This window comes from Sphaerodactylus townsendi, linkage group LG05 (assembly GCF_021028975.2).
Source record: "Sphaerodactylus townsendi isolate TG3544 linkage group LG05, MPM_Stown_v2.3, whole genome shotgun sequence".
In the NCBI taxonomy this organism is placed as follows: Eukaryota; Metazoa; Chordata; class Lepidosauria; order Squamata; family Sphaerodactylidae; genus Sphaerodactylus; species Sphaerodactylus townsendi.
The window spans coordinates 39,717,362-39,743,086 of NC_059429.1; the positions used below are offsets into that span (position 1 = coordinate 39,717,362).

At 43.0% G+C, this 25,725-nt stretch overlaps 1 protein-coding gene across 1 annotated transcript in view; it reads right to left on the reverse strand.

The window, feature by feature from the left end:
* Positions 1-25,725, reverse strand: part of ABCA4 (ATP binding cassette subfamily A member 4) — a 158,989-nt gene that overhangs the window by 55,793 nt on the left and 77,471 nt on the right. The window contains exons 17-22 of the mRNA XM_048496239.1: positions 25,385-25,589; positions 20,459-20,557; positions 14,774-14,971; positions 9,009-9,186; positions 2,925-3,056; positions 2,097-2,236 (exon numbers count right to left, since the gene is read on the reverse strand). Of these exons, the coding sequence (XP_048352196.1) occupies positions 2,097-2,236; positions 2,925-3,056; positions 9,009-9,186; positions 14,774-14,971; positions 20,459-20,557; positions 25,385-25,589 (952 nt within the window). The remainder of the gene's footprint in view (positions 1-2,096; positions 2,237-2,924; positions 3,057-9,008; positions 9,187-14,773; positions 14,972-20,458; positions 20,558-25,384; positions 25,590-25,725) is intronic.

Below are 25,725 nucleotides of genomic sequence, written 5' to 3' on the forward strand. Positions count from 1 at the left end.
AAAAGAATAAATTAGGGTTAGGGTTAAGGCAAGGGCAGGGGCTCGGGCTTGCCTTAGTGTTACGTTGAGTTCTAGGGTGCAGTGTGAGAATATCGCTATGGTCAGTTTTAGGTTTCGGGTTTGTGTTAAAATTTTGGGAACAATGTATCACTGAATAAATTGAATAAAAATAAAAATTTAGGGTTAGGGCTCAGTCAAGGGCAGGGGTTCAGGCTTGCCTTAGTGTTACATTGAGTTCTAGGGCGCAGTCCAAGAATAGGGCTATGGTCAGTTTCATATTTCAGGTTTTTGTTACAGTTTTTGTTACAGATTTCAGGTTTTTGTTAGCTCCCATTGGAAACAGTGGGGGATGGGGACACCCCTTTTGGGGGTCCATAAATTTGGACCCCCTGAACCAACCTTCACCAAACCTGGGTGGTATCAGCAGGAGACTCTCCTTATGAAACCACCCAAGTTTAGTGAAGTTTGTTTCTGGGGGTCCAAAGTTATGGACTCTCAAAAGGGTAGGCCCATCTACTATTAGCTCCCATTGGAAACAATGGGGGATGGGGGGCACTCCTTTTGGGGGTCCATAACTTTGGACCCCATGAACCAAACTTCACCAAACCTGGCTGGTATCATCAGGAGTGTTACCTGACAATAGCCGGAAATTGTGGTGCCAGTAGCCTAAAAACTGTGCCCCCTGCTGGCTGACAAATAAAAACACTAAAAATACATTTGTCCCCAGATGTCCCCTCTGATATAAATACCTGAATGCAGGATATTATAGCTTCAGTGAATGGCTGATAGTGAATGAACTCTGTACCTTCTACAGTCTTATGATTCTTTTAAAGTCTACTTAGCATTAACATATTTCATAAGAAAACATAAGAAAAATGCTATACTTCTCTAGCATTTCTGATGTGGAAATCCCTGTGTAATCTTGCATCTACCATGAAGTAAAGCAATACATTATTGAGAAGGCAGATTTTCCATGATAGTACAGAGGACGGTTAGGGGGGTTGTTTTTTGTTTGTTTGTTTTTTACTATTGGAGGGGAAAATGTAGACTCTTCATCTCAATTGCCAAAACATAATAGACAAACCAGAAACAACGTTTCATGGTTCTCTCATAAACAGGCACTTTTAAATAAAATTGAATGAGTAGGTAAACTTTTAATACTGTCTAAAGAAGTCAGAAAATATTGAACAGCTTGTGATTTTTTAAACACTTGTCATGAAGTATTAGATGTTTCCCTATTGTTCATTAATTCCATCCCCTTTACAGAAATGAATAATGTGCTATCTTGTAGTACCTACAGCTAATTTAAGGATACTTCACACTTTATCACCTTAGCACACAAACCCTACTGGGACAAACATGGACTCCTTACTATAGGGAAAATATGTCAGGGAATAAACAATTTTTAAAGCCAATATATTATTTTCCACATTTTATTAACATGAAGCTAAAATAGGGCATAATACACTGAGTACAACATTGTGCCAGAGATAGAGATTTCACCACTTAACAGCAGCAGAACAAACAGGGGACAGATATATTTGCAGTGGATATGCAATGGGAATTGCTCAATCATGCCCACTTCATTTACTTGAAAAGCAGCAAATGAAAAGCAGCAAGGAAATAGCAGCTGTAGAGATAGTTATACGAGATAAGATGAGGCTAAAGAGGAAGCACGCTGCCCATCACTTTTCCCCTGCAAATAACTCCTTTTCCTATTGTTCTGAAGCTTTTTTGGAGTCTATTAGGGCTCCTGGCCCCACATTTTCCATTGGATATCTTGTTTAAATGTAAGCAGACACCTACATGAATGCCAATGATAGCGGTGCATCTGATCATTTTTCTTAGCATGCAGGACTGATTTTCCACCCTATGGTCCAAGGCGAGACTCTTGAGATGCTTTTAACACTAAAGCTCAGTTTGCTCCCAGTTGGCCAAATACAACTGTTCACTCTCTTCTACTCTTTTTGTTTTCCAGTAGACCAACCACAGGCAGTGGAGCTGACACTTTGGCCCAGAGGGTTGCTTACGCTTGGTCTAAGGGGAGCAGCAAATTCTTAACCTTTAGGAGAATTTGAGGGCAAGTTCTTAGGTACCTGACAAGTTTTGAGACTCTTCATCCCTTTTATGAGGGAGGCCTATATCTTCCAGCATCATCTCCATTTCCATTTCAGCCTCCTCTCTGGACCTTCCTTTCAGCTGAGCATAAAACAGGATGTGTTCTCCAACAGTGAGGCTGTTGAAAAGTGCCAGAAAGAAACTGAATTGTTTTAGAACATCACAAGAGACAGCACTACTGAAAAGCAGAAACTACAAACAATGAAGTTTTTCTTTAACATTTCAAAAAGGAAGGTAGGAAGAGGGATCACTGTCCTGACAGAAACAGAAGTGGCATGAATGTGCATACTATTTGGTATTGTTTCAAAACCCCACAAAACCTGTTTGACTAGAGGTGACAGTAGAACAAAAGAACTATGTGTACAAAAGCCTCAGCCTCACAACTCTTCAAAAAAATGTCTGTCTATAAAATGAAAGAAAAGAGTCACAAAGGAATACAGGTTAAATGAACTCAGATTGAAGAGTCAGGTTCAAAAGGCACTGGCTGTTTGTGGTATGTAATTAATTACTTCTCACATGTATGATGGTTTTGAGTAGGACTGGTGACATTTTGCCCAAACCACAGCACTGCTGATAAACCTAATCTTGACAGCAACATGTCAATTGTCAAACTTTTGTTCTAATTAAAGACTGAATAGCTAATACAAACAGAAAATGGCTCACCCACCCTATACAAATATTTGAAGAGAAGATGAAGATGTCTATATGCATACTTGACCAGAGACTCATCACAACAAATTGAGACAACTACAACCTTTAAGTTAGGGAATTCATTACTTCAAGGCAAGGTTCTGGTGATACTTAACTGCTTGAACAAGATGTTGTACTGAGGGCACATGCCTAAGCTCTGCTGGATACAGTCCATGTGCGTTCGAATGTCCTTACCACCCACTAGTACTGTTCCAGATGTAGGTGGGAACAGACCAGTGAGGATTGACCTAGGCAAACAGCATGAGGGGAAAATAACATTATTTTAATCAACTATTATAAAGCTGTTATTTTAAGCAAACAAATGAGAAAAATAGTATCAGATCAATTTCAAATAAAGTGTTTGGAGTGTGCCACTAGGTGGTGCTTGAGGCCTGCAGGTGCTTTGGGAGAAATGTACAATTATTTATTTATTATTACATTTATTAGATGTATACATTGAATATAAATGTATGGATATGCAGATGGGATCTAGTTTTGGAGATCTCAACTACTTTTATAAAAAGTTCTCTTAAGACAACAAAAACCTCACATTTGTAGATTCTCAAATAAAAGAAAAAGATAAACGTTACTAATTATGCTACTGTACTGTGAAAGGAATATCAAGAGGTAGGGCATATGGTGAAGATTTCTCTGGACCCTCATTAAAATAACAATTTTACATGAGACTTAATGAGGTTTAAAGGTAGAACATGCAATACTAGTAATAATAATATGCTGTTCTTGCCTTCCAAATTTAAGAAAAACTGTTTCAGGAGAAAGTCATCTGGGAAACAAACTTTTAAAATGGCTCTCTTAAAAGCCATCTTGCACAAGATCATTGCACATGATCAGTGGAAAATCAAGAGAGAGGATACAGCCCAGATTTCACTTATTGTCAGTTCCAGAACTCTGACTGAAAAAGCCTTTGAATGAACAGTCCTTACTTTCCTACAGAGGGTGACAGAATGAAGAAGTCAGCACAATAAATACAATTGGCACATGTTTTCTTTAATGTTAAAAGAAAACACAGTGACACTCAATTTGGATTGAACTATGATGCCAGACAGGAACTAACCTCTTCTTGAAAGAAACTGCCCCTATTGTGTATAGTAGTGCTGTGCCCCCTCCAGCTTCCAGAGGGTGACAGAAAGAAAAAAAAGAGAAGATGTGGGAGTGTGGTAGATAATCTTGTCCATTGGTGATAAGAAGAAGACAAGTTCTGGTCTAGAAATCATCAGGAAAGGAATAGAGAATAAAGCCGTGTCCTGGGTCAGCAGCATCCAACCCAGCAACTCCCTCGCTTTCTGTGGTTTCCATGCCACAACCAGTGGCTTTGCAGCCAAGAGGGACACCAGGTCTAACACTGCCTGAGCCTCCCACCTCTCCATACACCTGCCTAAGATCTGCCCAGGGAGGAAGATGCACTGCAGACTCTGAGAAACACCCCAGGATCTCCCACAAGAAGCAAGCCTCAGCGTTCCTTCCAGACATCAGTGATGCAGCAGACTCTGGGCAGCAGGAAGAACAGAAGCCTCAATGGAAGTGAGCTGTCGGTGTGGCAGCCCTCTTTACCACCAACAATGGCTTAGCAGGGACAGTCAAGAACCTCAAACCAGCAGAGCACCAAGCAGGCCAAATGACAATGGCCCAGTAGAAGTTGCAGGAAGGAAAGAAAAAGGGCTACCAGACTGGAGAAGGCAATGTAAAGGAGTGGTATTCCAGCTCCTAGTCCAGGTGGCAGTGCAGATGAGGGGCACAGGTTCAGGCTTATTGAAGGATTAGGAGCATGAAGAAGAAGAAGAAGAATTTGGATTTATATCCCCCTTTTCTCTCCTGTAGGAGACTCAAAGGGGATTACAATCTCCTTGCCCTTCCCCCTTCACAACAAACACCCTGTGAGGTAGGTGGGGCTGAGAGAGCTCCGGAAAGCTGTGACTAGCCCAAGGTCACCCAGCTGACATGTGTGGGAGTGCACAGGCTAATCTGAATTCCCCAGATAAGCCTCCACAGCTCAGGTGATTTACACTCACTTTTCTCAATCATAAGGGGCCTCAAAGCACTTTACAAACTCCTTTCCTTCCTCTCCCCACAACAAACGCTTGTAGGTGGGGCTGAGAGAGTTCTGATAGGACTAGCCCAAGGTCACTCAGCTTAATGAGTAGGAGTGGGGAATCAAACCCGGTTCTCAAGATTAGAGTCCACCACTCTTAACCACTGCATCACACTGTAAGAAAAAAGCAGATACTTGTCTTAGTTAAAGGAATAACCTCTTGGAGAAGCAGAGGACAGGCTTGGGTACTGCTCCTACCTGATTCACACTTGTTCTGAGGCTTGGGTAGCCCCAAAGAGGTAGGATGGAATGGCAGAGGAGCTGACATGGGCAACGGAGGGCTCTGTCAACCTTCCAGTATAATAATTCCCTGTGCAAGTCTCTGGTGTGGCCATATTTAGAATACTGGGCACAGTTCTGGTTGCAACATCTCAAAAAGGATGCCTTAGATTGCAGAAAGTTGAAAAAAGAGCAAACAAAGAGATAACAGGGCTGTAGTACCTTTACTGTGAAGCAAATTTCAAGTATCAAGGGATTTGTAGTTAAGGAACATTTTGGCTGAGGGGTGGCCTGATAGAAGTCTACAGTTTGAGGTCACTCTATGAAACTGAGTAGAAAAAGATTCAAGCCAAAAGGAAGTACTCCCACTTGCAATGGGTGGTTGACATGGAACTCATTGACAGAACATGTGGTGATGATTACTGGCTTAGATTAATTTAAAAGTGGGGGGAGTGGATGGATCAATTAAAAATCCATTTATGGTTGTCCATCCAAATGGGTCCTTCAGGTTTAGAGACAGAATACTTCCACTGTCAGATTCTGATGAGCATTTAGTGGGCTATGGCTGCTGTCTTAAGGGCTTTCTAGTGGCATCTGACAGGACATTGTTAGAAACACAGTGATGGACCAGATTTGATCCAGCATGGCCATTCTTATATTCCTGTTACATAGTGTGCATGGGGGTTGGGAAGTATACATGCCTATATTTCGTTATGCAAACTGAAATATACAAACAATTCTTAGCAATTGGGGAAAAGAGGTACAAACTCAAATGATCTGAAGAAATGCTGGCTTTGACGGACAAACTTGAGGTTAACCCAGCCCCATCTGTTCTTTATAATGTGCAGTGCAGGAAAGAGGACATTTACAGGGAAGAATTGGCTGGCAGAGGATGGATGGTTAACCTATGTCCTGCTTGCTTGCTATCTTCATAATGCCTGGTCATTTTCAAAGTCTCCTCCCACCCCCCAGATGGTCTCCAAAACTGGGGCCCCTTCTGCACATGCAGGATAACGCACTTTCAATTCACTTTCCCAATTGTTTACAAGTGGATTTTGCTATTCTGCACAGTAAAATACAGCTACAACGTGCATTGAAAGTGGATTGAAAGTGCATTATTCTGCATGTGTGGAAGGGGCCTAGAAATTAGCCAAAGTCGGTTAAAAAAACTCACAGTTGGGTGGAGGTGACAAAGAAGAGTATTAGCAAACTGAGGGAATTAAACATCTTTCCCTCCCTCTGATTTTCTCCCTGTAAACCTCATTCCCTGTCATCTTCACAAATGTGCAAGTTAGATCACATGTTTACAGAAATAACATCTGGTTTACCCTGGGAAACACAGTCTAAAAGAACATAATGGATGACCCTTATTTCAAAATCCCTTAAGTTCATGGAAAGATATTTTTTTAAAGCATCCGATAGAGATCTACAATTTTTGAATTTTTGACCTGGCAACAGAATACAAGTGACACAGGAAGAAACCTAGGGGCGATGGGAACGGAAAGTCACAGAAATGTTTGTCCAAACCCCTGAGACACAGTGCACCTGGAACTCTCACAAGCCCAAGGGGCATACCAGCTTTGTTGACCATTGCTTTTTCAATTCTTTCATTCAAAAGGCTTCCCATCTCTCTTGGTATATTTAAGAAGACCTGACCCCAGGAAAGTGCTTCTCTTCCAGAGACATCTGTTTTTGTTTCTCCTTCCACTTTTACTAGAATGGCATTTCCTTCTTTCGAAGGTCTTGCATGTTTTGCAGCACTCTTTGTAAATTAAAAAGTGATCAAACTTTTTTTATTTTACACTACTTTAGATAGGATAGCATGAGTAAAATATGGGGAAACAGGATAATTATCTGTGCCATTCTGTATCCAAAACCAAAATTGTCCACAGAACAAAATATATAACTTATCTACATTTTATAACTGGTCATTCTATGCGGAAATCCTGATGAACAGACCTGTACTTAGTTCAAAGGACTGTCATGACAGTCACAGTTCAGGTGTAATTTAAAGTGGAATGCAGCAAAAAAGAAATCAATCTCTAAACCAAACAAACACATGGATCTTTCACAAGGTGATGTAATGATTAGAATGCTAGACTGGAATGATTTGGAAGTAAACCCTTGTTTTCAAATCCCCTCCTAGTCACGAAGCTCACTGTGGCCGATTACACATTGAGAGGTTCCCATGACTTCCAAGAGAATTGGCCAGGGTATCTTTGTTTCAGGGCATGTTCAACATTATTACCCACCGCCCTGTTTGCAGTGGGGCAGGCATTATCCATCAAATGGCTTTTTGCTTGTGTCTGGGTGGGAGGGGGGGGAGGTTTCGTGGATTTGCTATTGTGCTTGCATGCTTTAATTTTTAATATAATCTTTGATTTTATCTTCAATCTTATCAATAGATCGATACATCAACATAAAAAGGCAAACTATTAAAGAAAAGTCTTGAATACAGCATCTGTACACTTTGCCCGAACACTGATTGTCTTTCAGGGCGGGATGTGAGGGGAGTATAATGGAGCACGCAAACTGCAAAGCTGCAAAAGGACAGCATGAACTGCCGTTTGCTAAGTTCATGATCGTCTGTCTCCTGATGCTGTAAACCCCACGGGCTATCGTTATGTGGTCTGGAATCACGAGGCTGGAGATGTCCCAGTTTGTTGATCAAATGCAGGGGGTTTGGACTGACTAGTCTTCTTATTTTTACTTTTTTTAGTATTAGTATCAATGTATTGATCTATCAATATGGTTATTTAATTTTTTTAGAAAACCTGAAGATCTAAAGATATGCAGGAGCAGGGAGGCCATGAGCAATAGAAATGATACTGCGGGACAAGAAGCGGGAAGTAGTCGGCAACAGGGAGGTGGGCGAGGGGGGAGGGTGTAAGGCAGTGCCTCAACCCCATCCATGTGTCACCGACATGGGTGGGGTCAGGGTGCTCGAAGACCATGAGGAAGTCCTGTCCATGTCAGTGACACATGGACAGGGTCGAGGAATGCAGAAACAACGAGGCAGCAGGACTTCCAAGTGCCCTCAACACCACCCATGTAGCCATGGACTCCTCCCTCCCTCCCTCCCCCCTTCCCACCCTGCTGGCTGGGCTCCCAGCTGGCAGCCTGCAATCTCTTTTGACCTCCCCTCCCACCCCTTCCTGCTCCCCAAGCCCCACCCCCGGCCTCAGTGCTTATAAAAGCAGGTCTCTGAGGCCGGGACTGCAGTCTCTTCTGGCCTGCCTAGAGGGGAGGTCAGAAGGGACTGCTGGCTGTGAGCCCAGCCATCAGGGGGAGTCTGGGGGGGGAGTTGGGCACCCTAGACCTTGGCCATGTCCATGGTGACATGGCCGGGGTCAAGGGCACCAGCATTGGGGGTGGAGCTTGGGGGCATCAGTGGGTGGAGCCTGGGTGGTGGTGGGGCAGATCCTGGGGGCGTCCCGGAGACAATTTGTCGCCGGGTGCCATTTACTCCCGGTACGTCTCTGCACATTTGTGCACTATACTGAGCTCCTTAAGGAAACAGCAGCATAAAAATGTTTCCAGGTTCTAGGGTGATGTTGCTGTGGCTCTTGGAGAACCTCAGTTTGTTTGTGAAGTAGAAAATTATTGTTCCTTGAATATCTAAAGCTGGGTCTGATCCTCCATTCCTCATACAGTATCCACAATGCTCCAGAAAATGTTCATAGGAGTTAGAGGCGTATTTGAAGTGAGTTTTCTTTTCCTCTAACAATTCTATTAATCTTGCCTTCTGTAGTTAACTCCTTTATTTCCAGGAATTAACATATAATTAAATTTCTGAAGAATAAACAAAGGCAGCCATGATTATTAAACTGTGTATGCAAGTGATAGTTAATCTGATCAAAAAGCAACTCACATTGTTGTAGTTTTTCCAGCTCCATTTTGGCCAAGGAAAGCGGTGATGTGGCCCTCATAAAAAGTAATGCTCATACCATCCACTGCTGGCCTGGAGCTACTGGGGAAGATCTTTACTAGGTTCTGGATGCGCACACCTGGGAGCAGACCAGAAGGCTCTGCTTCAAAGAAGGGGTTTGCTTGAAAGACAAAGAAATATGAAATGAGATCAGCATAGAACTGTGTTTTGGAGTCACACATATGTTTGGCAAAGCAATAAGCATGTGTTTCCATTACAAAGCACTGTGGTATTTCAAGATGGCAAAATTCCCCAGTATGGACTCAGAGGCATTTACAACAGAATGGGAGCATGGCGACTGGCAGGGGATTGGGGTGGGGGTAACATTCCCAGTCCAGATTGGGAAACTCCTGGAGAGTGGGAACCTCAGCAGGGGCGTACTGCCCACGGGGACATAAGTATCACACGTCCCTGGGTGCACGCCACCTAGTCATGTGGGTGGGGTGCCGGGCGCCAGCTGGGACTCCAAGAGGTGCAGGCAGGGGAAGGAAATACTGCGTGTAGCCAGAGGGGCAGCAGCTAGCAGGTGAGTTTGCCAGTGAGAGGAAAAGTGCACTCAGCCTTCTGCAAGAAGGCCCGCTGCCTGATGCCCGCAGGGTGGGCCTGGATGGGGCTCCCCCTGGGCGAAGAGGTTGCGGGTGCTGTGTTTTGCCCTCCTCATGAGCCAAGTCCAGCGAACAGCTCAGCTTGTCGGCACCCTTGCCTTGCCTGCCCAGCCACAGAAGTGCAGGCAGCCCTGGCACCCAACTGCAGCTGGAGCCTGGCTGCTGCCCCCAGCTATGGCATGAGGGGGCATGGAGTGGGTCTGCCCTGGGCACATCTCCCTCCCAGCAGCCAAGCACCTGATGCCGCTGCCCACCCACAGCCACTGTAACATGAGAGAAGGCGCATAGACCTGCTTTCCGCAAGGATTTTCTGCAAGGTGCTTCCTTGCAGGGAGAGCCCCGGCTGGCAGTCTGCTATGAACCTCTTGGTGCACCTCCGCCACCCTCAGCAAGTGTGTGGCCCTGGCCGTGGCCATGACCCGCTGCCCACTGACCCCAGGCCAGCCTGAACATGCGCCTGGCATGGGATCCACCCAGCAAGCGGAGCCTCCCTCCACATCCAGATGCAGGCCGTCCTTTGGTGCTCCACAGCTCGTCCATGCCTGACCTGAAGGACTACCCCGAGAGGGGATGAGGATCTGCTAAAGGCCTGTGAGACCATAAGTGGGGCCAGGCCGGGGGTGGGGGGTGGGGCAGAAAAACCAGTTCTTGCTCTGTGCATCATTTTCTGCCAGTACGCCTCTGGACTTCAGAGGGGTACGATGCCATAGAGTCCATACTCCAAAGCATCCCTTTTCTCAATGGGAACAGATCTCTGCAGTCTGGAGATGAACCATACTTCCAGGGGATTCCCAGATTCACCTAGAGGCTGGCATCCCTAGAGAATTCACATAGGGCAATTCTCCATTCTTTCTTCCCCATGCCATTGTTAACCTGCCACCCTCCCATCCCCTCCCCCCCCCCATCAAAGGGCTTTTGTTGACTTTAAATAAGGTAGACAAGAGCTATATCACAATAATATTGTAATATTATAGTGATATGGCAACAGATTTTTTTTTAAGGCTGACAAAAAGCCCACTTGTGCTAGGGAGGGGAAAATGGCGGCATGAAAAGGGACGGAAAACGACATTGATGTGGAGGGGGAGATCTGAAAATCTGCATTTCCCCACTCACATAGTGGAGAACCCACTTTGAATGTGATGTTTCATGAAGGATTAGCGCGAAGAACTTTCTGGAAACACAAAGTCATGGTAGGAGAAGGACGGAAAGAAAATGTGTGTTTCCTCTGAAAAAATCCACTGCAGTTTCAGAACCAGCGCAGAGCAAAACACCAATGTAGGAAGCACCCTTATGTTCTTTTAAAACTTATTTTCTGGATTGCACCAGCCAAATGGCAAAATAACTGGGGTTCTTCCCCGTGCAATAATTATTCTAGGGAAAAAATGACTAGAATGTAAACTATTGCCCCATCTGCAGCTATCGAGATTGTTTATACATTCTCTGCGTTATACAAAGGCTGACTTAGCCACTACAAATGCAATCATGAAGCTATATTAAGTTGCACCATTTGGTTGGCAGTATTTCAGAGTGGTGATTTTAATACATGGCAACAGGATCAGCTCTACCAGTTAACAAGCTGCAATCATCTGCCTCAAATGCCAGTCTTCGGATTACTATTCGCCGTTCACCAAATTATGCAGTCAGCTACCGCTACCGGCAAAATACCCTGACGGAAACAACGGCTCAAGCAATACCACCGATGCAGAGGTGGGGGCAAGGACCAAGCAGCTTCTCCTACAAGCCAGCGTACGCCAGGTAGGGAAAAGTGCCTGCTAGTGTGGCGGAGGAAAAAAAATGCCAAATCTGCATGCTAAGCCATTCTGCATAGTAACAATTGTTGCATTAAACAATTTAAAATGTCATCTGTTGTGCTGCAGATGCAATGTGTGCTCTAATTTTGCCAGAGATCATAAGGTAGGTCTAAGTGTTCTGGCCTTCATGATTTTGAAATCTCTTGGATTACTTTTGTACTACTAGCCATCCTCAGGGAAACCCTTTTTTCTTTTTCTTCTAAATAAAGGAGAAAGTATGAAAATATTGTAGTTTAAAACAACACAACTTTCTTAGTGGAAGACAAGCAGGTCAGACCAAAGCCTGTACTATCCTCACCTCCCACTTAATAGAGGCTGTTCAGAGGAGTTAGATCATAACAGCACCATTTAAAATGTTACTGAAGTGATTGTTTATTTTTTTAATTCAGGGGCAAAAGGGTACATTTAAATATTTGTGAAGATGTACACCAAAAGTAGTCGCCTGTTGATTTGTGTTTTTTAAAATTACCTCAAGATGTGCTTGGAAAGCTTCTCATAGTGACTGCTTATTTAATTGTTTGTGCACCTAGAAGTGCCGTGTCTGTGAACAGCCGGCTCAGTCTGGGTATGACCCGTTCTACTGCTGGGCACTTGGCCTGTAACTTCCATTCTAATTAAAAACATGTCCTTTGAAGTGAAGACCTAAAGAAGAGAATGATCACTGGACTCTGCTGAGTTAGATCTCAACTCACAGCAGTATACGTGAAGCAACAATGCTAGTCATGACAGATGACCAGTTTCCTGGCTCATGCATAAGGAAGAACACTGGTAGCTGTAAAGAACTATCAGTTCTCTGAGAAACCGGGTCCAAACCTACACTCTGTTCTCAAATGCTAATGCAAAACTGAACTGACCCCATTTTCTTATATGGGCTCATGCTGGACAGGCAGAAGCCCCATGGGGTAGAGTGGTAAACTGCAGAATTGCAGTCAAAGCGCGGCTCACAACCTGAGTTCGATCTTGATGGAAGCTGGTTTCAAAGAGCTGGCTCAAAGTTGACTCAACCTTCCAATCTTCTGAGGTTGGTAAAATGAGTACCCAGCTTGCTCGGCGTAAAGTGTACACGACTGACAAAGCAAATGGCAAACTACTCTATAAACAGTCAGCTTAGTAAACCTTGTGAAGTGATGTCATCCCACAAGTCAGTAATTACCCGGCGCTTGCACATAGGACTACCTTTACCTTTTTGACAGAAAGGGCAATCTGGAAGTGCACAAACTTAACATTCACCTTTACAGCAAACTAATTTCTTTTTTTCTTTAAAAATTATATTACATGAATTGTGCTGTATGCTTAGGAACCACGTCAACCCAAAAGTAGTCAGACAAAAAATATGCTCTAATACCTCCTACCAACTGGTTGGTAGGCCAGAGATAAGACAGTGCCTATGTATGCCCCTTTTGATGTAGATTTCAACCTAATGCTTGAAAAAGGACAAGCAAGTAAATAAAAACTGTAGGTGCCTTTGTCAAGCTTAGTTTGGCCACAAATCATTATTTTTGAATTCGGCTAATCAAAAACACATCCAATTCAGTAGTCAACTGATCTGCCTAAAGGTCACAGGTTAGAAAATGGAATGTCAGGTATCTTCCCAGTAAGAGGCAAGCCAACCCCTATAGCTAGAAATTGAGAGATGAAAAGTGAAATAAGAAAAGTGAACTCCTAAGAAGACATTTGCTCAAGAAGACATTTGCTCTTAGTGGATTAGTTCTTTTTTGAAGGACTGTCCTACCTTTATTCATTCCAGAATGAATGTACCACTGCCTGAGTCAGGGTGAACCCTAATGATTTTGGATTTACCTCAAATAATGCAAAAAGATTGTAAAGGTAAGTACATAGCTTTCTGTCAAAAACAGAAACTCCAACTTTGTAAAAAAAAAAGAAAAGAATCTCACTTGAACCCCAACAGGAGAACCTAAAAATATTAAGCTTATAGAGTGGCCACTCCTTAGCCAAAATTATACATGAAATAGACACCAAAATGACTGCCCTTCAATGAACTGGTAATTTAAATACCAGTTAATCCTCTTACCTTTCCACTCAGGGTTTTCTTGATCATTCAATTTAGCACTCTACAATGACATTATGTGAGCTGAAATCAATGTACATATAGGGGGAGCAGGCATGAGCTCACTAGCCCCGTTTTCACCTATGCACAATTGCTCGCTCAAGAAAATGGAGACTGCAAGCAAAGGAAGAGAGAATCTATATACCAATACTTCCTATACGCAATAACTCTGTTCAGTTGTACAGTTTTGGCAATTCAACTATATATGAGGTGACATTTTTGCATGAACAGAGCAACAGGTGTATTTTTCAGCTTCAAAACACATGACTGGAAACCCAGACATTTGAGGATACATATTCACATATATAAAAGCCTAGAAATATGCATCCATTACCCTTGTCACACATACTGGTGACTGGATATAATGGGGAGGATCTTGTGTAGCGCAATCACCACCTGTGTGCAGATGGAGCACCAAAATTGTAAAGGCTAATAATTTGACTTCTGGTTTTGGACTAGCTGTGAGACTGTGAGAGCAGAGGAACCCAGCAGGGGTTCTTCAGGTCAGGGCTACCTCAGACCTGACTCGTCACCTCCGGATTAAGCAGGGGGATTCAAGATTAGCGACATTTCTCAGGAAGGGAATTCCTCAGGAGGGCAAAGAACTGGAGGGTGCTTTTCCCTGCCCTAGGCTGTTTCTGCACGGGCCCCAGGAGTGTCAGTATACATGACACCGGCCTGGGGCTGTTCGCACACTTGTGTGCTGGTGGCCCCGGCGCTCCCATGCCCCTGCGGCAGCGCTTCTGCACAAGTCGTGCCACTTTTGTTTTGATTTTTTTTACCATGCAGAGACTTTTGCTCAAACATGATATCCTACATCAGCAGCCTGATGTGACAAAGGCCAGGAAACGAAAAGCTTTACCTTAATTCTGTAAACAGGCCTTCAGATTTAGTTCTTGGTGGCCAAAAATTATATATTTTTAATTATATCTTTTTAAGTCAGCCTTTTCAATTAAAAAAATCACATATATGAAAGAGTTACGGTACATCAAAATGGATTACCAGTAAAAACTCTTTTTAAAAAATCACCACATGATGGTCAAACAGTACATTAACATTGCTCCAAAGACAATAAAATGAAAAATCTCTGCCTTACTATGCCTAGCAGTAAGACACAGTGTAGAGATAGTAAGACACAATATATTTTGACAATGAAAAAGCAGTTTAAAATTCAAATGCATAGCACATAAAAGTCACAATTACATCTCTTTCCTCTCTCCTTACTATTTATTTCAGCGTTGTCTGCTGCAGGAGTCTCTGGTTCACTGGATTCTTTTGTTCTTTTGTGTTTACATTTATTTTCTTTACCATTTTTCTTCTTCTGACTGTCATCCCCACTGGCAGACTCATCCGGAACATATTTTCTCGCCTCTTCTTCTGCAGACTTTGTGTTGACACTGCTTGCCTTCTCTGAACTTTTGTCTAGGTTAATCAAAAGATAAGTTACTTTTAGGTCAACCTTTGCTGTCTGTAAAGATAACCCTCATTGTTACAAAAGGAAAAAAAATGGTCTTCATAGCACCTTAGACTAAATGTCTGATTCACATATTACAAAGGCTTTGTGTGCAGATCAGGACTGTGGCCCATGCAGACAGAACTTTCGAGCCTTCCCCTCCTTGACCTGACATGCTCCTTGGAACCTGCTATTGGTCCTGTTGGGGAAATTTACATGTGCTGATGGTTACACATAAGTTTCCCTTAGTGCATAGCAGCTCCATGGGCCATTTCAGGTTTGGAAAATGGTACAGAGACAAGGCTTAAACAACCCCTCCTCCCTGAGTGCTACCACACGTGCCGGAGAATTAAGTTTCCATCATGAAGAGCTAGGAGTTGTGATCCTAAACATTTTGCCCTGGGGTGCCATTTGGCCCCTTACGCCCCTGCATCTTTGCTTGACTTTGGTGAGGGAGCTCTTGGACTCATCAGGTACCCTTGCTTATTCCCTCACAAATCAGCATTAGATCACTAGCTGGCACAGGACTTCTCTGCGGACCATTGTAGGAAAGGCACTGATTCAACTTTAATCTCTTGTTTCACTGCTAAGCCACTTAGGCACTGAAAAGTAAATTGACCAGCGAAACTTCAGCCAGACAGCAACCATAACCTCATGAATCATGTAACTGCTATGTTGTATGGGATTAAATTAATGATTTAAAAAATGGAAATTCATAATATTTTATTCAGGTTTCAGCGTTTGCTTTTTATTTCTCTCTCTCTCTGGACTAGATGAACTTCTGGAGTTCAAAAGCTGAAATGCTTTTATGAAGATAGCCACACCAACAAATCAAGCATAGATAATCTCTAGCACACATGTCAGACACTATTATCCCATTTTGTGTGGCATTCAGGGCCAGTTTTCCACTGAAGGAACTGGGGAGATTTCCTGCGGCGCTGGCATTGACACTGGAGCTCACCATCCTCCCAGTGTGTCTGGCCAACAATTATTCTCTGTCCCAATCCTTTTCCCTGAGCTTCCCAGAACATAAACATCACCGCAAGTAAAAGCATTGTGAGTTTTGGGACATTTGAACCAAAAACATTGTCTACCCATACAATGAGAGTTTTTTGTGCTATCTATTATATCCCTCCAAATTTCACAAAGCTTTGCCTAAGTCTTTCTCAGCAATTTATAGCCTTATAGTACCTCTCTGACAGAAGACCGAACCCCCCCCCCCCCACAAATCCTTGGGAGTAATAAGCATCCTTCATCATTCAGAATTCCATTCCCAGTGTGTCCAGTGTGAAAACTGTACTTTCAGCTGAGAATGCAACAAAACCTAAATCCTTTTCAGAAGGAACAATGTTGCTGCCTCTTTTCTCTCTGCCCTTAACTTGTATGAAGATTGGGATGGGGCTGGTGGGAGGGGTTTCGCTGTGTTTGCAGAGGGGATTAGCTCCCTGCTGGTCTAGAAGTACCTTCATCTGCTGAGAACCAGATGAAAACAGCCTGTTGAAGATGATGAAGTATTATGGGGTTGACGAGTAGAAAGGCCAGGCAAAGAACAGATTTTCTTTCTTCCCCTGCAACACCTCCGTCTCTGTAGTACAGTGATTGTTTTTTTACTGTGGGTTTGTGAATTGTTGATAAACAGACCCCCAAAGAGAAGTTTGTTCATGCATCTCTTTCAAGCACTGGAACCACCAAATTGGTGTAAAGTTTTTGAAAATACAATGGAACTGTCTGCCTGGAGGATTTCTTTAATTTCAAACCGTTGCAAAACACCATCTTTCAATACATTGAGTTCACAGTTTGCAATGTACTAAAGAGGCTTCATGAAGCTCTGTTTTTAAGTGTTTCAATATTTTCTTTATTTTAAACTTGTTAATGTTAATATTCTTGTTTCTATGGCCCTTTCCACACAGACCTTTTACAGCGCCCTAGAGAAGGCAAAAACCCCGTCCCTAGGGAGCTGTTTGCATGGGGGGCACAGCTACATCGCAGCCGTGCCGCCCTTGCTCCCCCCCAGCGGCGTGAAACCGCCATTTTCCCACCTCGCTCCCCGAGCTAGGTTTTTGGAAAACAGCGGCTTCTAGCCACTGCCATGCGAACGGCAGCGGCTAGAAGGCGCCATCCCCCACCTTTCCCAATTGACGTACCTTCTCTGCGACCTTCTGGCGTGTCACCTGGGCCAGGGGACACCCCGCCCCTGCCCTGCGACACCAGAGCAGTCGCGCAGGGCAGGGGGCATGTCCCCTGGCCTGGGCGACATGTTGGAAACCGCAGGGAAGATACGTTGATTGGGTGATGGCGCAGAACTGCGCTGTCTTCCCTACCTTTACCAGGACTGTTCGTGTGAACGGTCCCGGGGCATCGTATACGCCAACACCCCGCCCCCAGCGTGGCCATGTGGAAGCGGCCTGAGTTTGTTTAGTACAGGGGTAGGGAACTTTAGTATGTTATCTCTGCTGGTCAAAGACAGTAACTAATAATAAGAATCAAAATAAGAAGACTAGCCTTAATTAAAACTAGTTTTTAAAGTTCTACATCTTCAATAGACACACATGAACACCCATTGAAACGACCTTCCACATGACATGTGCGGTTCATCCTCAGGACATCAGTTTGGAATGAAGGACATAATGTCTACTGGGTTGATGTATCCTTGGATTGGATACATCCATGGCTTTTTGGCAGCCATTTCACAGCAGCTCGAAAAGGCAATGCCTCGATTGCTGAAATCACTGCCAGGAAGTAACAACTGTACTAATCTGAACTACACCAAGCCCTCCATGTAATTGTGGGCATTAGAATCTGAAACGGCTTAAGCTGCCTCACAAAGGAAGTTTAGGAGTGTCTGAACTAGGCTACAAGCTATTTGATGAAAAGTTAATAGAATTACAGAGACACATACAAGAAACTCTTGTTTCTTGTTTCAAACAACTGTTCCTTGTTTCAAACACTTGTTTCAAACAACTGTGAGTTTCAATGGAGAGCTAGAGTGGCTTCAAACTGTATAGCATCCAACATGAAAAAAACCCACATGAAAACTATACATATTGGGAATTCATGCTTATCTGTGGGCTTTTGTGCACTTGTTGCCTTGAGGCTGCTTGCTTTGTAATGGGGTTTTCCTGCTTAAACGAGATTGGGCCAGAGTACTCACAGTTTTCATGTCCATTCAGCAGAGACAAGCTGGTCCAAACAACAGTGTTTATTTGCAAGGAAGGTACTTCTCACAACCATCAGCATTAGCCACAAGAATTGAAAACAAAAACTAAGAGCTCCACCCAGCAGGACCAAGCTAAATCACACAGATAATAGAGGAGGAGCAGAGTCTTCTATTCTATAAATACATACACAATAAATGTACCATTCCAGCAGAGCCCCTTTTGCCTACTCTGTTCGATTTTTTTCAAGAGTTCTTTCTTATCTAAAGTACCGGTACTCCTGCCAAGCCAACAGGGACAAAAGTTTTTAAATACTGCAGGCCTTGTTGTTTTCCTACACACTCCCTTCTCCCCTTGGTCCAGCATGAGACCAGAAGCATTACACACACACACCAAAACAAAAAAACAAAAACCCAGAGGTGGGATCCAACCAGTTCTCATCACTTCTCTAGAAGTGGTTACTAATTTTTTCTGAGTGCCAAGAAGGGGTTACTAAAGCAACCTCCCTGCCCAATAGGGACTGGAGGTGCATGTGTGTGGCGGCACCACTGTTTGAAACCCACCACCATCGGAACCTGTTATTAAAATGTTTGGATCCCACCACTGAAAAAAACCCTTCTGTTTGTTCAGAAATGGTAGCCAGAAGAGCAGGAAGAACTGCTGTCGGGTTTGCTGGGGATGGCAGGAAGAAGCAACAAAGCCTGGATAAAAAATTATGCTTCCTGTTTAGCTGTTCTGCTTTGTGAGGAAAAGCAAAAGTCGTGTTTTTGCCAGCATTTGGAAATGGTGCAGCTTCTCTGCTCTGCCCTGTGGTGGCTTCAGAAAGGGCAAAAAACAGTGCATAAAGGAAAGTCTGTGGTGAAGGAAAGGTAAGCTGGCTACAAGGCAGAATGTAAGTGCATAAATGGCTTATGTCTTCCCTGCAGTTATATGGATTCATCTGATTATTTGTCATCAGTTTTCATACTTTTTCCATGTGCAAAATGCTGTATATATGTAACTCAATCCTTCTTTTAAAAAGTTATACATAAACAGTTACATGTTACATGTGAATGACAGGGCAGGGGGCAGGGGAACTAGTCTTTTTTGAGTAAACAAGGCATCTAATTTTTAAATGTGCCACTTAGTGCAATCACAAGCAGAACAGCTGCTAGGCTAAAGGCATTAGAATTATGTGGCCTTTTTGCAAAACTGTCCCTTTCTGAAGAACATTACAAGGGGCTCCTGCAGGTCAGTTCTGAGATGTGTCAAATCAGCAAACAGGAGATGAGACAGCCTGCCATTGCTGGACAAGTGGCTGATCAAAACTGACAAGGGCACCTCTAGAATCCTGGATCTTTTCACAGTCCATAGGCAGGCACACTTATGTGAAACAGATAGAAGAATATTGCTTCTCTGTTTCATGTGGGTCTGCCCCACAAGGAGGGTGTAAAATTTTTTTTTCTACTTTCTGGAGAACTCTGCTGATGTGCTTCGGGTGCAAGATGAAAACATGAGAAGACAGCAAGAGACAGAGCAGAGACTCCCCATGTATTTATCCTGGCATGACAACTGAAGAGTCTCTGGACCACCTATGTGCAACAGGCTGGGACAAAAGCACCACTTGCTGTCTCAGTAGATGAATTCTGATGGGCCAACTTTGCATGGGGACATGGGAAGGCTTCCAGGGCAGGAAAGAAATGACAGAATGGCTCTAGTAAGCTCCATCTATCACCGTTTTCTCCTGCCCTTTCTTTAAGAAGCTGATGGGATTGTACATCTCCTTTCCCCCATCTATCTTCACAAGCAGTCCTGTGAAGCAGGTTAAGCTGAGAGAGAGTGACCCAATGAGCTTCAAAGATGAAGAGGGATTTGAAGTTGGGGCTCACCGCCCCTAGTCCAAAACTGTTATCTCTAAATCACACTGACTACTGAAATCTATCCTGATAACTGATAGCTACTCTGGTGAAAGCCCAGTTAAGTTCAGAATCTTGCCCACTGATTCAGAGGTGAGCCACATTACATCATACAAACCCTTGTCAGCTACCTCCAGACATATCAGAAGGGAGAGACATGATTCATAGGCTGCTACTTAAGCATAATTTAGGAAGATTTCAGACAGAATACACTGACTCACTCTCCAACAACACGTTAATAATAGAGGGCCACTCAGAGTTCAAAGCCACCTGCTAAGATTCCCACTGTATGTCTGCATCTAATCTCTTCAATGGCTCCCATAATGAATGCAAGAGTGCATTCACCTCTAAACGGATCAATGGTTCTGAAGCTATTTCCGACAAGCAATTTCCCTAAACAACTCACCCTCAGCGCTTGCTGTTTTCTCAGCCTTTAGCCATCCAGATCCACACCAGGAAGACAGCTGCAAAGGGAAATACCAAGGCCGTGGTATCCCGTAGTCTCCTAAAACAAAAAGAAGTTGGTAGGGTGCATATGCTTCTTTGTATTTTGCCATGGGGAAGAAACCATCTAAGCAAATCTTATACTGCAACAATTACTTGCCATGTCATTAGCAAGAAATGTAGCTGCACATCAGACGTTCTAACAAAGCACAGACACTCCCTACACTTCCCACCACAGACTAAGCTCAGTTCTGAAAAAAAAATCAGTGGTGAAAGGAGAAAAAAAATACACTATCTATACTTTCTTTGAAATGACTTTTGTTTTCAAAACTGAAGCTGAATTTCATTAAAGAATTAATCTCTCTTCAGCCTAGAGAGGGTTTTAAGTTTTAATAATTTGCAGGATATTCCTTAAAGTGTGTCTGCCTGAGGCTAACGATGAATGGAGAAATTCCCAGTAATTTTCCTAATCACTATACTATGTCGCATTGCACACCAAAGTACCTGAATTCTTTGCTTCATGGCCTTACCAGCATTACTTTTATATCAGGCCTAAAATTTAAAACTAGAATTTCAAATAGGGTTGCCAACCCCCAGGAATTGCAACTGATCTCCAAATTTCAAAGATCTGTCACCCTGGAGAAAATGGCTGCTTTGGAGAGTGGCATTGAACAAGTCTGTGGCTCCTCCCTTCCTGAACGACACCCTCTCCAGGTGCCACCTTCAACATCTCCAAGAATTTCCTAACCTAGGTCGATTCCCCACTGAGGATTAGATGCGTGCTTGTCACACAAAATATCCAGGTTTCCATTAGAACTCCCCACTGCACCAGCGCCAAACACGCATTCATCCCGTTTCTGGCTCCCCACCCCCCCCCAGCATGTGTTATTTTAGAACCTGAAAGAAAGTAGACCTTTTTAAAAATCGTGTGGGCAATCTGGAGCAGTGGGCAAGTTGTGGGGGTGAATCAGGAAGCTGCAGTGGGGATGCTGAAACTGTGCTCAAAAGGTCCCGGTTTTTCCCAAACCGGTTAGTATCTACATTCATTTTTCTGGTGGGGAGTCAACCCTAGAGTTGGCAACACCAGTTTCAAACTCTGAACCCCCTAACAGGCCCCAGAATCCCCTGCAACCCTCATGTACTCCTTGCATGAAAAATATTCATGGAAAATTTCCTAAACATCAGAAAACCACTAAAATGACTCCTTTTATTGACTCCTTTTAATAACAGCTTTACTTGCTAGCATGCAAGGATGATTAGTTGGTATCTCATCATTGAATGAATGAAGGAATGTCCTTTAGATATAGAATTATGTGTGTGAGAGAGAGTTCTGGAGAGGAACAGACAGAATCAGGAGGAGATTGGACAGCTTGAAATTGGATACAATAGAAGGGCAAAGACCTTTGAGCTTTGCTGGTCTGAAAGCATCCTGTGGAGTTTCAAGCAGTCCCTCTCTGGGAATCTGATGCAGAACTATTAATTTTGCTATCCTGTGAAGTGTGTGTTTTATTGGATCCCACCATGTTCTGTTTGTATATTTGTAAATAAATAGATGGTACAAAGACATAACAAATCTTCAGTATTCTGCCAAAGGAAGCAAAACATTTTGGTACTGCCTCAGGTTCCTCATGACTCAAGGAATAGTCAGATTTTGTTCCTTATATCAAATCAATGTTTAAATGAACTGTTGTGTTTTTTTCTTGGCATACATTTAGGTAAACAGGACCACTATGAGAGCTGATCCTTTTGAAATCTTATCTATGTTTTGGAACACACACACCCCTTTTCTGGTCAGTTTAATCACAGGTGATCTCAGCTGCTTATTTCTTCCTGGAGGTTTCCTAAACAATGTTTTTTGATATTAAAAATGGTGAGATTATTTTATGAGTACTCAATGTCCATTTGGATTAGGAACATAAGAACAGCTTTGATAGCTCAGACAAAAAGTGATTCTAACAGTCAGATGCTTTCACAAAGCCCTCTAATGGGTCTGAAGCCAACAGTCTGACATTGGTTGTCAACAACTGGTATATGGGATTCTTTTGTTTTTGCCACAGTGTGGATACCATACTTATATTTCATCTCATTTGACCTTTTGTTGACCATTCGCTCTATCTAGGGATATCCTGCTGGAATTAACAGTATGCTTGGGGTTTTGCTTACAATTTAATGTACTTCCCTGCTCACTGCTGAATTCAGATCATTTATAAATGAATTAAATCAAGAGTGTCGATCGGAGATTCTTGAAAAACCTCAATTATTACCTCTTCTTTTTTTGTACTTTCATGGCCAGAATCAACTGGGCGTTGTGGATTTTCTGGGCTGTGTGGCCATAGTCTGGTCATTTTTGCTCCTAAAGCTTCACCTGCATCTGTGGCTGAAGATACCAGCTATAGATGCAGGCAAAACATTAAGAGCAAAGACTACCAGACCATAGCCACACAACCCAAAAAACCCACAGAATCCAGGAACTTCCTTTCTTTGTGCAAACTGACTGTTTATTCCTACCTTAAGATAAGAATTTACAGTGAGTGGAAAAAACTGCTGCATTTCTGGGGACATTTTGGGCTGCAACAGGAGGGCAAGGCAAAAAAGTTGTGTGTCATGGATGGATATCCTTCTGATCATGGAAACACACTGTTGGAGCAATGTCTGGGTATGGTCCAGGAGATCTGTGCTCAGGATCTGCCTTTTTAAAAATTTATATTAACAGTTCTGGACATCCAGTTAGGGTGACTATTATTCTTTACTATTGAATGGGGAGTCTAATAATGTGATTGTTGCTAAATACCCGTATATACTCACATATAAGTCGAATTTTTCAGCACATTTTTAATGCTGAAAAAGCTCCCCTCGACTTATATGCGGGTCATTTAAAAAAAATTGTGTTTTTACTTTGCCGGCCAGCAGGGGGCGCAGTTTTTATGCTAGCGCAGGGGTAGGGAACCTGCGGCTCTCCAGATGTTCAGGAACTACAATTCCCATCAGCCCCTGTCAGCATGGCCAATTGGCCATGCTGACGAGAACTGACGCCAGTTCACAGGCATCTGGAAACACAGGTTCTATAATTCATTCGGTGCACCCTCCAGAAGACACTCCCTGATGATACCAGCCAAGTTTGGTAAAGAGTTTGGTTCAGGGGTCCAAAGTTATGGACCCCCAAATGAGGGTGCCCCGGTATTCCCCCCATTGTTTTCAATGGGAGCCTATTAGTAGATGGGGCTACTCCTTTTTTGAGGGGTCCATAACTTTGGGACCCTCTGAATCAAACTTCATCAGGAACCTGGCTGGTCTACATCAGGAGAATCTGCTTTATGATACCAGCCAGGTTTGGTGAAGTTTGGGTCAGGGGGATCCAAAGTTATTGGACCCCCAAAGTTGGATGCCCCATCCCCATTGTTTACAAATGGAAGCTAATAGTAGGTTTTCCATTTCTGATAATATCCCTCTTAAAATCTAAGTTGGGTTACATTTGGACATACAGATGATGATGAGGAATCCAGTTTTGGAGGATTTTAACTCTTTGTGTTTTAGCTTGGTTGCTGGTTGAGCTAAGGTTTTTGTACTTTTAAAATTATTGTTGATACCATATTGTTCTTGTTGACCCTCTTTTCCACTTACAGAGCCAGTTTACTGTTTTTCTTTGAAATAAATATTCAAAAACATTTAACCTACTGATGCCTCAATTGATGTAATTTTATTGGCATCTATTTTTATTTTTGAAATTTACCAGCAGCTGCTGCATTTCCCACCCTCGACTTATATGCGAGTCAATAAGTTTTCCCAGTTTTTTGTGGTAAAATTAGGTGCCTCGACTTATATGCGGGTCGACTTATACGCGAGTATATACGGTACTTTTTTTTTGCTGTCAATTTGCTGTCATAAGTTGCAGGGAATTGATTATGATTCCATGGGGTTTTCAAGGCAAGAGAGGTGGTTTGCCACTGCCTGCCTCTGTGTAACAACCCTGGTATTCCTTGGTGGTCTCTCATCCAAATAGTGACCAGAACGAACCCTCCAAGATCTGACAAGATTGGCCTAGCCTGAGCTATCCAGGTCAGGTTAATGTAGCAAAATGGAGATTTGTATTCTGGAATCAAGAAACCTAAACCTGTTTCTACTGAACTTTAAGCAATACATTGCTGTATTTAACTTCTTTAAGCTGGAACAGATTGTGAATAAAAATAAAGACGAAGGTTTCTTGTCCTGCACACAAAAACATCCCAGTGTTAAGTTGCTTCATAAAAAAAACCCCCACTAAGCTGAAAATCAATAGTAATGTGTGATCTTTAGATCTACAGATAAGATATTTTGTGGTGCTTTGTTTTGACTTGCGATTCACATAGTATGTGGTCAGACAAGTTTCCTGAGATGCAGGGAAATGCTAGTTTCGCTCCTTCAGCTAGACACATAGATTGGAATAAAATGGCCCCTGCCATTTATGCTCTTATACACAGCACCAGAACATAGGATGTGGGGCTCCCAGCATTAGTAGGAAGCAAATCAGGCTATGCCCCTTTATAGCACTGTTCCAGTGCATAAAGGAATTCCTTGCCTTTTATAGCAGCTTGTTGGGGTGGGAGATACTCTACCAATGAACAGAATTGCACTACACATTTCTCTGCACAATGAAACACTTCAGTTCTAGCAACATTCATAAGATTTTATCCCAACCAATATGCAGTGGATTTTTTTTATTAGGAGGTAGAATGTATTATTTGACAAACTCAGACTTTAAACGTATTAATAACCAAGTAGGATCCATAGTATTTTTAACCCTACTTCTCCACCATTTCTGCTAAATTACTAAAAATTAGATTTTATCCAATAATAGCAACAGTTACTATACTGTGCCTGCCATTTCAAATGGGCAGAAGGGATACCATACCTGGAAAGACATTATCCAGGTACCAAGCGAACAATCCATAGATAAAAGCATCAAAAAGCATCATCTCCATAGAGAACAAGAAACTGTACTGATCTCCATCCAGTGGGCTGTTTTGGATATTGTTCCACTGTAGCCCAAGACCTTGCTCTTCGTAGCGAGACAAGTATTCTGTTCCGAACCCAAAAGCCACAGGGGAAAGCAAGCTCTGGAAGAAATGGTAAAACACCATGAATTTGCAATGTGGAATAACTTTATGAAATCAGCAATAAAAAACTTAGTTCTGATCATAGCTTGTAAATGAACCCCTCTTCACTGTCCTCGCAGGGTAGACTTAGACCCTT